General features: G+C 32.7%; 1 protein-coding gene across 2 annotated transcripts; it reads right to left on the reverse strand.

The window, feature by feature from the left end:
- Positions 1 to 637: 637 nt before the first annotated feature.
- Positions 638 to 12,645, reverse strand: LOC125678128 (poly [ADP-ribose] polymerase tankyrase-1-like). 2 transcript variants are annotated; one of them, XM_048916293.2, is made up of 9 exons: positions 12,436 to 12,645; positions 8,481 to 8,611; positions 6,968 to 7,304; positions 6,127 to 6,646; positions 5,884 to 6,010; positions 5,247 to 5,475; positions 4,555 to 4,676; positions 3,707 to 3,997; positions 638 to 2,498 (listed from the first exon to the last, which is right to left on the reverse strand). In XM_048916293.2, exons 1-9 carry the CDS (start codon positions 12,515 to 12,517, stop codon positions 2,466 to 2,468), a joined length of 1,872 nt encoding a protein of 623 aa, XP_048772250.2. In that variant the 5' UTR covers positions 12,518 to 12,645; the 3' UTR covers positions 638 to 2,465. The 2 variants fall into 2 exon arrangements, with proteins under 2 accessions (XP_048772250.2, XP_056011636.1); XM_056155661.1 differs by having other exon boundaries at positions 638 to 3,997; positions 12,436 to 12,636.
- Positions 12,646 to 13,015: the final 370 nt, after the last annotated feature.

Raw genomic sequence — 13,015 nt, forward strand, 5'->3', positions numbered from 1 at the left:
ATTTATATAAGAATTCATTTCCCAGTGTTTTTTTTTTTATCTGCACCTCCTGAGAATTTATACCAAGTTCTAAGCATGATCAATCTCTCACCAGAGGGCGTATTACGCTGCGCTACAGCACCTCTGTCAACGTCTGAATGTCCAGATTCTTGGCAAAACTTATTTCTACCTATTGCATTATAAAGTATGATTTTACAAGTTTTAGTGTTAAGCTTAAAATCTTACAGCAAGTTCACAAAAACAACGAATTCCATGATTATTCTAGTATTATTGGATGAATGAATGAATGAATATTTATATAAAAAAAACCTTTTAATTCGCTCAGGTGTCTCATATTTACCAGCTTCTGCGTTTATAAAATTCAGACAAGCGTTTGATTTTCTTAGATATGATCATTACAGTTTGATATGCTAAGTTAGTTTTAGTACGTTTTGATATGATTTTTAGACGTTGACAGAGGTATTAGTGGAGCGTAGCGGGAACGATAACTCTGAGTAGAGATTGAATCATGATGGTAACCTTAACTTGGTCTAATCTTGCGTACAAATTCACTATTTTCAAAGTAGGACAAAACCACGAGAAAAAAAAAAATCCAAACCTTTTTATAGAATTCCAAATTGAAAACAATAACATATCATTTATAAAATATCATTTAATTTATATATATATATATATCAATATTCTAGGCATACAGTAATGAAGTACCTGTAAGACAATTAAAAACTGGTTTGCAATTATAAATTAAATGTAGGTATGAACACAGGGTTTTGACACAATCTGAGCAAATTGGTATATATATAATATATACTATATATAAACTGGTATATATAATATATACTATATATACCAGTTTGCTCAGGTTGTGTCAAAACCCTGTGGGTATGAATATACTACTGCAAAAAATATTGCACTGTACTGTTCCAATGGCAATATTAAATTTCTGATGAAAAGGTCACTAAAACATTGAATTTTTGCATAGGAAAAGATTGTGAAAATGACACTAACAAATTACTATTTACATATAGATAATAAAACAGCAAAATCTATACCAGATGCATAACAGGCAATTATATTGCTTGGGTTTGAATTTATTTACTATTAAAGTGTAAATTCAAGCGATACAATTGCCTGTTAGATACATGTATAGGTATTAGGCTTTCCTCCTCTCATAACAAACATGTAAAACACATCCGAATTATTTGGTTAGAATTAAGACAAGCTCTATAATTGACCATTAATCTTCATTTCAGGAAGATATTCACAATGTCAACATGTGACTACCACAAATATCAACAAATACATGTACCCCTATTATCCAATGTTAAGCTTCAATTTCATATATCTATGATCTGAATCTAAGGTCAGGCACTTGCTATTAATCCCATTTGATTTGTATTAAACGGTTCAGGGTATGTTATGAAATCTGGGGAAGCAGTGTTCAGGAGATATGGCCAGCAACTCTCCACCACAAAGCCGCCTGCCATTACATTTCACTGTGTTAGCAATACCCTTGAAGCATGTCTGAACTACTCGTAAGAATGCCCTGAATATTTCATTTTTTTGAAAAGTTGTGCAATACACATTGAATAGCACATTGAAACACATTCTATGGTAAGTGATTCACAAAATGCATCATGGCATCCTTTATCAACAAATCCCTTACTTTCGAAACAAAATATGTAAGGTCCAAAATAACATGCAATACAAAGTGGTTGACAGACAATTTTCTCTCAAGTTACTTTGATAATGTAATTCAGGTCTTTGGAACACTTTCAATACTAATACGTTAAGAAAAATAAAATCACAACCTAGTTTCAATTAGTAAATTTGGTGTACAATTAAAAAACAAGAAAATTTACAATCCTGAACAGAGAATACAGTAAATATTTGTAAGTTCTTTGTATTCCCAGTTACATTCCTGAACAGAGAATACAGTAAATATTGGTAAGTTCTTTGTATTCCCAGTTCACTGTTGAACAAGGTATGATGTCATCTTTGATATGATTTCTCTTTGCATCAATGAATTAATGTTTTAGAATTTGATGAAAAATATTTACACCTGTTGATGGAGACAAGAAAATAACTGTGGTAAAGCTTTAAACAGTACAGTTTAAAATACATACTCTACAAATGAATATTTGTCATAAAGCTCAAGCTGTACAATAATTAATATAAAGAAAAATGATTAACTTCTGCTTTAAAATATCTATTCATTGGCATAACGAATCACTTGCAAAAAAGGATAATACAAATATGAAAAAAAAATGGCACGTCTGAAAAAAAAAGACGATTAAAGTACATTTTAACGGTGGTGTGAATACTATAATACTTTCTTCTGATAGTCAAATGAGGATGAGTCTCCTTTATGATGAGATTGTATGGGTATGTCAGGAGCATTTTAAAGTCATTTGCTATTTGTAGATCACAACGCAGCTGTATTTCTGGTCCTTTTCAGTCCGAATTCTTTACTTAAAGGTCTCCTTAAAAATGTCCTTCCACTGAAAAATAAAATAAATCAATGATTTTTTTTTGGTACTTTATAAAAAGCTATCAATTTATGGTGGTAAATTTTTGTCCAATTTTTATTTTAATCTTTTTCACTGTTGTTTTCTAGACAAATGGGGATAACAAGAAATGATGTCATACTTATAATCTTAAATTGCACAAAAATTGAACATGGCAAATTCATGATGGAGCAGTTGGGCCAAATGGTATTTCGTAATCTGAATCCACATGATAATACAAAATCAACATGGTGTAAAAATTACTTTGTATACACAGTGATACATGCTACTATATACTGCAAAAAGAATAGGATTTAATGCCATTCTACATCATTTTTGAACCAGTCAATATCATTAATAATTAACACAAGTGAAGACTATAAATTCCAAAGTTATTGTATATTAACTGAATATAAGATGATTACAGTTAATTTCTTAAGTAAAACTCGGAACATTGGAGTTCTGTAAATTTGTTATTATTAATCACAAGGGGTTTGTTGTGATTGTTTTTCGTTTGAAAGTGGAAGTCTACCCGCATATTTCCCCCTATATTTTATTTATTGGTTAAACAGGGCTATTTGGAATTTGAAATTAAATATTCAGGGGTATTCAAGGGCCCTCAGGGGGGCATGTAAAATTTTAAGAATTGATCATTATAAATACATGATACCATAGATATATTGCATGTTACAGAAAAGATTCACGATGCAGAGACATGCATGCATGATATTAAAGCATGGCAGTTCGAAGTTCTATATTTTCATGAATGTGTTGAACTATGATGCGACAATGTAAGATGAGAATTACCATAAAGATACAAAGTGGAGAGCATACATAGATCATAGACCTCATAAGGTGAGATTAATTATAAACGCGTATGATCAAAAGCACATATGCCTATGTATGTTGCATTGTGACGGTCCTTTTGAGATCCACTCATGTATTCCTAATGTGTGCCCACACGCTGATTTTAAAAATCAAGTTTTCTTCGTGAAAAATTCTGAATTGCTTTGTCATTTTTGCCAATTCATTAATTAATTAAAGGTAGTAGATAAAAAATGAGTTCAAATTTGAAAACTACAATAAGGTACAATGTTTATTTATATCAAAAGTAAAACATTTCAGCTCTCTCCTGATTAATCAGCGTTAAAAGACAAAAAATTGGGTTTATAAATATTATTTAGTAATATATAGATAACTACCACTTCATTGGTTGCAATGTCTTTCGGAACCTCATTGACATTATTCTTTGCATTGGCGTCGGCACCATGTCGGATCAAGATTCGAAGTAACTTTTGCTTTTCTCTGCTGCTCTTCATTTTTACACCTGCTGCAATGTGCAAGGGAGTGTCCCCACCTCTTGTAACAGCCTGTAGTTTGGACATGACATCTGCATGCTGAGTTGAAGTGTCCGCACAAAGAAAAAACTTGATTAGATCTAAATCCATAGTGTCAATCACTAACATCAGAGGTGTTTTGCTGCTCTTTTCATCCTGAAAAAAAATAATGATCCTGTATTAATCAAATTAGATTTCTTCACAATAAATAATGCTATCAATAGTGATATACAAACATTAATATTACATGGTTTGAAATAAACACTAAAATGACCAACGACATGAACATTTATTTAGATTGTCAAATATATAATTATGTAATCGTATATACAGTTGAACATTGGTATCTCGAACATCGATATCTCGAGTACCATGGATATATCAAAGTGATTCAAAAGTCCCAACCACTTATTCTTTATTAAGTATTTTACACTTGATATCTCAAATCCTCAGATATCTCAAAGTTTCTCTCTCGGTCCCATCAAGTTCAAGATAACAAGGTTTGACTGTATAACTTTTATTGACAAGATATTGTTAACATCCTCATTTGGAAAGGTATGCCACCAGTATCAACTAAGTTTGTCATACAAGAATAATCATTTAATTACCAGATCATATTATTGTACATTTTTATAGCATTCTCCGCATGGGCCACTCTTAAGACACTGACCACACCTGAGTAATGGACAGCTATATCTTCATAAAGAACTCACCATTTCATCTGTGTCAACCCCCGAATCCACCAATAACTGTATGCATTTCTTACAACTATTCGGATAGGCTGGACTTTTCCTACATCTGTGGGTTTGTAGGGCTAAATTAAGTGGTGTAACCCCTGAAACAAATGTATATACATACACGTTAAGCCTATAATAAAATCAATATTTAAATAAACACTAGGCACACTACCATAATGTTCACCAGACTCACTGTGCTCTTAATGATAGTTGTGGGTAAACCACTCAATTTTGGCCCTCCCTATTGTGATCACAGCCTGTCCCAGGAAGCTTTGATTTGCATCATGTGAAATCAATGTTACATATAAATGCCTCTGTATATTCATTTTACAAACTGCAGCTCACTTAATTGTTCTTCATTACATAATCCCAGTATGTAAAACTTGAAACCGATATTGACCCTATGCTGGTCCTAGTAATCTGAAGATTTGACCATGTCGATAGCAGAATTTTTATTTGAATATTTGATTTCCTTTGCATAGCTTTGGGTCCAAAATTGACTGATTTTGAATCATTATTTCAAAAGATTTTTCATTTCAAATGACCCTACTAACACTTTTAGTCCTTTACATTGTCTTCCTTGAGAGGGACATAATTTAGGTTGGGCTTGCCATCTTTAAATAATCTTCACTTCTGTGTTGTCATGGTTAATAAATCTATTGACTTACTGTCACTGAGACTACGGATATCCAAGTCAGTTTCCTCACAAAGCACTAGTGCATTTACAACTTCTAAGTACTCGTCTCCCATTTCTGCTGCGATGTGTAAAGGAGCTCGCAGCTCGTATTGATCCATTTTCACGATGACTTTTCCTTGAATGTTGGGATCTGCTCCATGCTTCAACAACATTTCCACTACATTTACCCTTCCCTCAAGCACAGCCAGGAACAAAGGAGTCTGTCAAAGTAAAATGGTTTAACATTTTTCCTTAAACTGAAATTCGATACCATAAAAAAACCTGAATATTGTAACATTTTTGTTTTCTTTTACTAAGTTTTGTAAACTTTAACTCACATCTCCAAAGAAATCAAAATACAAGAGAAACATAGCCCATTCTGCATTAAAACCAAGATAATACTCTTATAATTTCTTAATTAAAGGACTGTTAGAATGAAAACATTATACAGCTTCACACTTGCGAAATATTCAAGCACGTCTAAATAGAATAAAAATTTCCTCACACTCAGAATAAGGATTTTGCTGACACTTGATGTGAAAGCCACATGGTCTAATAATACATGTACATGTATAACTACAATTCACTTTCTGAAAATGTTGAACAAATAAATTGTAAAAGTGGAGTACCCTTTGCATGTGGTTCTGGTCATTGATGATCTTTTTCAGGACGTCTTCTCCATCCTCTTGAAGCAATTGAAGAACATATTCAATCAAATCTATCTGAGCCCCAGCAATAATCAGGGAGTGAAGAATGCTACAGAACGGAAATTAGTGACTTATTGACTACAAATCTAACAACAAGACAAAAATCAGGTTATACACGCAAAGTTAAAACAGGCACTGATGGTAAGAGAAGAAAGGATAACTTACTTGTCTTCATCTAGGTCTTTATCATACATGGCATCAACATTTGTACGTTTTGGAGGAGAGGGTTTAGACTCATCATCTGTACTACTCGGACGTTTTGTGGTCTTGGGTAAAAAATTCTCCATTTTCTTTGTTGTGCCCACTAGATCTTCTCTGCTGATATCCTCCAAGTCTCTGAAGGGCAAATTCACTGACTCTGGGTGTACTGGAGATCTGCTGGTCTGAGACACGGCAGGGGGAGATAAAGCAGGGTATGCTGGGGAAGGGGCATAAGATGGAGAGGGCTCATTTGAATAGGGTGGGGACGGGGACCCTGAATATCCTGAAGAAGGGCTGCTTGCATAGAATGGAGAGGTTCGTCTGTAAGAAGGGGAGGGGCTTGCAATATAAGGAGAAGACTGGTCTTGGTTGCGAATGACATTGTCAATTAAGTCCAATGTTGGACATCCAAGTGGAATACCATTTAGTTTGCATTCATCCAATGCCATTGTTGGGGCATAACCATCACACTCCAAATCACTGGCTGTAAAAACAACAACAACTTAAAACTTATCATGAAATACTCCACCTTCCAGCTTCTTATACATATATACAATCCAATACATGTACATTCATTTATTTATAATACAGAACATATAACTCTTTTTTGGACCAAAAAAAAAATAATATGAGACAGGGGAACCCATAAAAAAATACATATAATTCTATTTAGAGAAGCATAAATAAAGCAAGCACATACAATAAAAATCCTGAAAATCTTCTACAAAGCATCCAAGAACTCTGAAACCTGAACTGCTCTCATTACATTTTTTTCTGATAAGACATTTTAGATCTTAGAACTCACCATTACTGTTAAGTCCATCTGTAACATCCAAATCTTTGACATCTCTCTGACATATGCTTGAATTAGTGTGATATTTATTTGACAACTCCTTCATCTTTTGGGCCGTTTTATTTTGATGAACCATGAGACTACAATTCTGGGCTGCTTCATTCCAAATCTGACAGCCTGAGTCCAAACCCGGGGCATAGTTATATTCCTTTGATATCACTGGCCAGTAGGATTGTTGATTGATATTTCTGCCAAACAAATAGTCTGGTTCTCTTTTGGTGGAAGTAGAAGGGGGCCAGTAACCATTTTCTATGGGGGTGATCAGTCCAGGGCCCCTCTTCTGCAATTCCTAAAAAAAAAAAGGAAAATAATGTTTATATAAACATAATTCCAAACCTAGACTCATTAATTATGGTTGTATTATTTGCATATACACTTTAATGAATTTCAAAAATCAAGAAATGTGAATTGATCCATATGTTTATTTAACTGAGCCAAATATCACAGAATTTGACCTTTTTACAGGAAACACTACTAAGGTAAGCTGTTTTAAATCTACCATTCATTTGTTACAATTTGCATTGTAAATGTATTAAAAAAAATTTGCAAAATGATATAATCTAATGAACTTGATTACAGAAATTTTCATAAAATCTTTACCAATTGTGACCTTTGTACTATTAATATATTGGTAAATTTCATTCAGATGAATTTTGCCTGACCATTTTCAAATTTTTCAAAATTATTATACTTTAATGTTTTTCGAATTTCAAGTGATTGATATATCACTTAAAATTCATTATAAACTGAAATATAGAGGTCTCTATAGAAATTATTGAAACAAAGAGCTGTGTTATATGTGTGTATATATATATATATGTGTGTGTGTGTGTGTGTGTGTGTGTGTGTGTGTGTGTGTGTGTGTGTGATTTTGAAGTAAAACCCATATTTAGTGTAACCCTTTCTTCTGGGTATAAATATTTAAAAATTCTAGTTATCAGATAAATCAAACTATTTTGCATTTCTAGAGTGTACGGTATCAGTGTAAGCAGTTTAAAATATCTATTTTAATTCACTTAACTGAAATATTACGTATTTTAAAAGACTGTCATTAGATTTTGAAGACAATATTGTATGTTGATAACTTGAAAACATTCACATGTAAGAAAATACTTTTGTTCTAAAAATGCAGGTATTTCATTTGAAAAAGGATTTCAAGGTTACAATGTGTATAAAACAAACAGATACAGATCGATATATATGACCAATAGTCCTGTGATACAAAGGATCAGGAACCAATTGTAACTGCTTAGTAATTAATCAACAGGAAAATTCATAACATGAAAACTGGAATGTTTCCTGAAATTATTCACCTGCTTACAATTACTTTTTTTTTTTAAGAAAAATATACAAAACATTTCAAAAACAAAAAGAGGCAAGTTCTGTGAAACTATAAATTAAACACATAAAAAAAAATCAAAGTACTGTAAATACAAAGGGAAAAGCTTTCCTTGTTTTGACTTACGGCATTGTTCTTTTGGTTTTTAGTTTTTGTCCCTCTTTTTTTGCAAGCAGTGCTGAGTTTGAGACTGTCCAAGAGGTGGATGATGTCCTCTGTAGGCTTGTCATCTGTTTTCTTCTTTGTCAATGTTAGTCCTGAAACAAGCAGCAATGTGCATACACTTTTTTTTGGAAAAGACAAATTGTAAGCTTATAGTTTCTGCCTTGTTCTTGTACACATTAATGAGGCATAAAATTTGTTGCAAACTAAGCATTGTTAAGGTCAAAACATATATAAATAAACAACTTCAATAAAGTTCAAGTTTATCAACCTATATGAATACTGGGTATATATTTGATAAGGTGTCTAGTGTGCTGGATCATGTAGACAGGCATCAAAATGAGCAAATTAGAATTTGACAGACCTATCCCCCTCCAAAAATTGAATTTTAAACCATGCATTTTCCATATTTTATTTTAATTTATATTATCCATACTTGCATTATCATCTGATAAAAGTTTAAAATGTGTATTTATCTCAATTTATTATAGTAAACACTAATAGATTATTAAATAAAATCTATAGTTCATCACACTTTTTAAGATACGAGACATATATTATATAAATATATACAAAATCATTTATCAATGTCAGAATGCAATTTTCCTTCAACAGCATCACAAAACCTGGTTACATTTATAACGATATAATAGCATAATAATTTCATGAAACTGTTTCTTTACAAAACTATACATAATTTCTGTAAAAAATAAGGAAAATCTATTGCATAATGAACTTGATAAAGGATTCAATAAAAACAGAGTTATTGTCCTTGGATTCAATATTTTGAAACATATATCATTAACTATTTATATATAACTTAGAGTAGTTTAAAATTATTTTATGTTTAACAAGATTTTTTTTACAATAACCATTGGAAAAGACTCAAATAAAATTTATGGTAATATCATGCATGAATCTATATAAATCACTGATTTTGTAAAATCTTATGACATCACTGAGGAGGGTGGAATTACTTTAATTGCAACTTTTAATTTACCATGAAATGTGTTTATCACACCATTGGCCAGGTACTAGATGTATATTAATCACAGCTATCTAATTCAAAACTCAAAGATTAAAAGCATGCAGCAATATAACCTTATTTCAATTGATGTATGTTACATAAAATTTAACCTTATAATTTCACTAGGGATCTTAGTTAACATATTATGTACATGTGTGCTTGCATGTTCCAACAAAAATTTAATACTGTTTTCAGATATTTATCAAGGTGTGTTAAAGTACATATTATGATATTTAAATACCTGCAATTCTATTAATACTGATGACACTTTTAAGTGGAAATTCCACAGCAAGGTATGTTATAAATACATTTAGGAAATACCAGTAAAAGAAGATTTTAATCAGATCAGATTAAGATTCTTCATTTCCTTAAGCTATACAGCTCACCGGTTATGAATACAAAATATTTACAAATATATACAAATAATACAGTAGAGGGTGCCGGGTAGACATACAGATACAATTTTGAGGATATAAAATCAATGTGTTTCAACATACATATGACAATACACGTGAATAATATGTTGTAGCTGTTCTCATCTCAAGTCTGCTAATCATTTACAACTACTTTGTATTTTTCAAATACTTAAAAAATCATTTAAAAAATTATAAGCAGTACTATATGTATATCTTGATTGCTTCATGTAATTAATTGTCAAATATATCGCACACCGAGAAGTATTTAATGAGGAATAACACACCAGAGAAATGAATGGATGAAGAGTGGAGAATATCTACAATAATAATTTAAGATTGAAAACTTTCAAATTTATTTTATTTAGTCAAAAAATGCAGTTTTAGTAGAATGTAATCTGGAAAAATTAAAACCCCTATTGGACTCTAACCCATGATCTACAAGTCAGCAGTTAATGACATCTTTAAAAACTGACGGAGCTACCCAGCAAGGCAATCAAATTTAGAAGAAATATTGCTGATATTTATATTTTCATTCACGTTTTAAAAGTCAGCCATTAATATGACATTATGTAGCATACCTCGACAAGAGCATTTATTTCAAACGATTTGATTGCTAGAATGTGCATAATGGTAGAGAGTTCTAAAGATAAGGACAGAGATATTTGAGCTTACATACCTATATGGTCAATGAATTTTTGACATAAAAAATTAACTCCCATAATTCTAATGATCATCCCTTTTGACCTCACAAATTCAGTCATATCCCTATGATCTGATCGAGATATTACAATTCAAACAGATAGCCAACTTGAATCTTATACATTTATCAACAAGACGTGTATGCTGAAAGAAATAACTTATTTCTATACAATGTGATATTGTTCTAATGTGCTCTATGAAAAATATGTTGATATGCTACATGGTGAATTTATTACATAGAATTTTAATTACCCGGTAATATATCACCACTATGGATTAAATAGGGCTTATGAAGATTCTTTTATTGTGTGATCTTCTTTACACAACAGAGTATTTTGTGGGGGTTTTCTAAATCAAACATCTTTATATCATTAGTAGAGGCTTGGTGTAATAGTGTAAGATGCGCATACATATATATTGATGGGGGGTGTTTAAGTCCTAAGTGAATTAGATTGAGCCCCTTGGAAAAAAAATTGCATTGGGTAGAAATTAACCCACTCTTCTTGGGGAAAAGATTCTAGATTCTCTCGTGTATACATACCTGCTCTCACTCTAACAGTAACACCATCAACATGTCGATCATTAACTACTAGGACCTTTTTTTCTAACAATAACAAGAAGGGGTGCAAGTAGCATATTTGTGCCTCCTTTTCAAAAGTTTTCAGCACTATTAAAGCCAAAAACTTAGTATGCACTGTCCCTATTTTTCATTATTGTCAGTAAATACTATGTTGATGTAGCGATTTCTTAAAACCTTAAATCTCTTTTCTAAATTCAGTATTTAAAAGTATTTATGGATTAAATCCCTTGACAAATTGGTATACCAGCCCTCTGGAAAATCCTAGGTACTAACTATTTACAACCCCCTGTGAAAAGTGCTGGTTACAGTCAGTTCCAAGTATATCACACCCTTGTGATGTCACACATTTCATACAAGGCTGTTAGAATTGATATTGAAAATATGGAGGGGGGGGGGGGGGGGGGTAATAGCCATATACAGCATATACTACTTATAATTCTTCAGGGCTCGAAATCAACATATGCCCGTCAGTCCGTGACTGGTTAAAAGTCTGGCGGACTGACTGACATTTACGCCAGTCAGTCTGATGGTACCGGTCAATTTTCCAAAATGTCATTTTGGAAACCATACTGATGCAATCTTAAACACGCATACGGCATTCCTCTGTAGATATTGGACAAACCCGATTAGTAAATATAAATCTCACACAAGCGTTACAATATTGTCTGAGACCTATCTAGTTAAATTCCATTATTTCATTTTAATATGTTCATTAATAGGGAAATATGTTTAATTATTTTTGGAAAACTAGTGGACTGGTTGAAATTATACCCTATCAGTGTGGCTGGACTGGTGACATCTGCATCTTGATGTAAACTCTGACATGAATATACTGTTATTGTCTATGATTATAGAGGATATGAAAACAATGGAACCTAGCACGGGATAATCTCTGAATCTGCATACGTTGATAATGACATTAACTGTTCTGAATGCTTAAAGGTTAAATTCCTCTCTCCTCTTCATCTAGATTTAGCAGTGTTGTCAAGTGATTCTTTTACCACAATTTCACCACCCCCACCCTAAGGAACCATACAATGTTTTGTCAGATCCATTATATCACGACTACCTTACATATTCAGTGACTGACAAAACATATGTTGTCCACGACATCGTCAATTCCACACACTGTTCACCCATTCTTCTGACACACGAGCTTAACTCACACTGTTCCCAAAATGACGACATAATCCTTACCCTTGGTAATATTCACAAGGTCTTCTACCGTATCATCTTGTTCGGATGCCTCTCTTTTGTATACTAAACCGTCTGTACCCATTTCAATAACTTCTGGTCATCTTAAATTCTGGTTAAAAAAAAGTTACGGAAGTTTCTTGTACACTGGAGTGCTTATACTATTTACGTATCGGTGTATTTTTCAATGTGGGAAATCCCCTTCTTTGTCCCTGACGTCACAATTCGATGTAAACAAGTCAGAAAGGAAAACTACCGACGATCTCCGAAAGCCGATAAATATGTAATAGGCCCCTAAAGGGTGTATATACCAGGGGCGGATCCAGGAATTGCGGTTACGTGGGGAGGGGGGGGCACTTTATGAGGCAGGGGGTCTGAGGCCGCCTTGAGACCTCCAGTGAAACCCTGGTGGGGGCCCAGAGGAAAGCTCCTGGATTTTGTAGGACTTGAAAGGTGGACAAGGTCTAACTACAATAATAATAATTTAATAGTTTATTCACCAATCAAGGGCCCTCGGGGGGCATGTACATGTTAACAGGCAATTAATTATAACAATGAAAATAAATAACAATCAATTAGAAGT

Source organism: Ostrea edulis, chromosome 2 (genome assembly GCF_947568905.1).
Source record: "Ostrea edulis chromosome 2, xbOstEdul1.1, whole genome shotgun sequence".
Taxonomy (NCBI): domain Eukaryota; kingdom Metazoa; phylum Mollusca; class Bivalvia; order Ostreida; family Ostreidae; genus Ostrea; species Ostrea edulis.

What these genes read in the sequence shown, in the direction of transcription:
- LOC125678128 (XM_056155661.1), bottom strand. Translation starts at nt 12,517, where the DNA reads ATGGGTACAGACGGTTTAGTATACAAAAGAGAGGCATCCGAACAAGAT. An exon ending in AAAACCAAAAGAACAATGCC is followed by an intron (nt 7,305 to 8,480) that starts GTAAGTCAAAAC and finishes TTTTTTTTTTAG; the next exon opens with GAATTGCAGAAGAGGGGCCC. An exon ending in TATCCGTAGTCTCAGTGACA is followed by an intron (nt 4,677 to 5,246) that starts GTAAGTCAATAG and finishes CATTTGTTTCAG; the next exon opens with GGGTTACACCACTTAATTTA.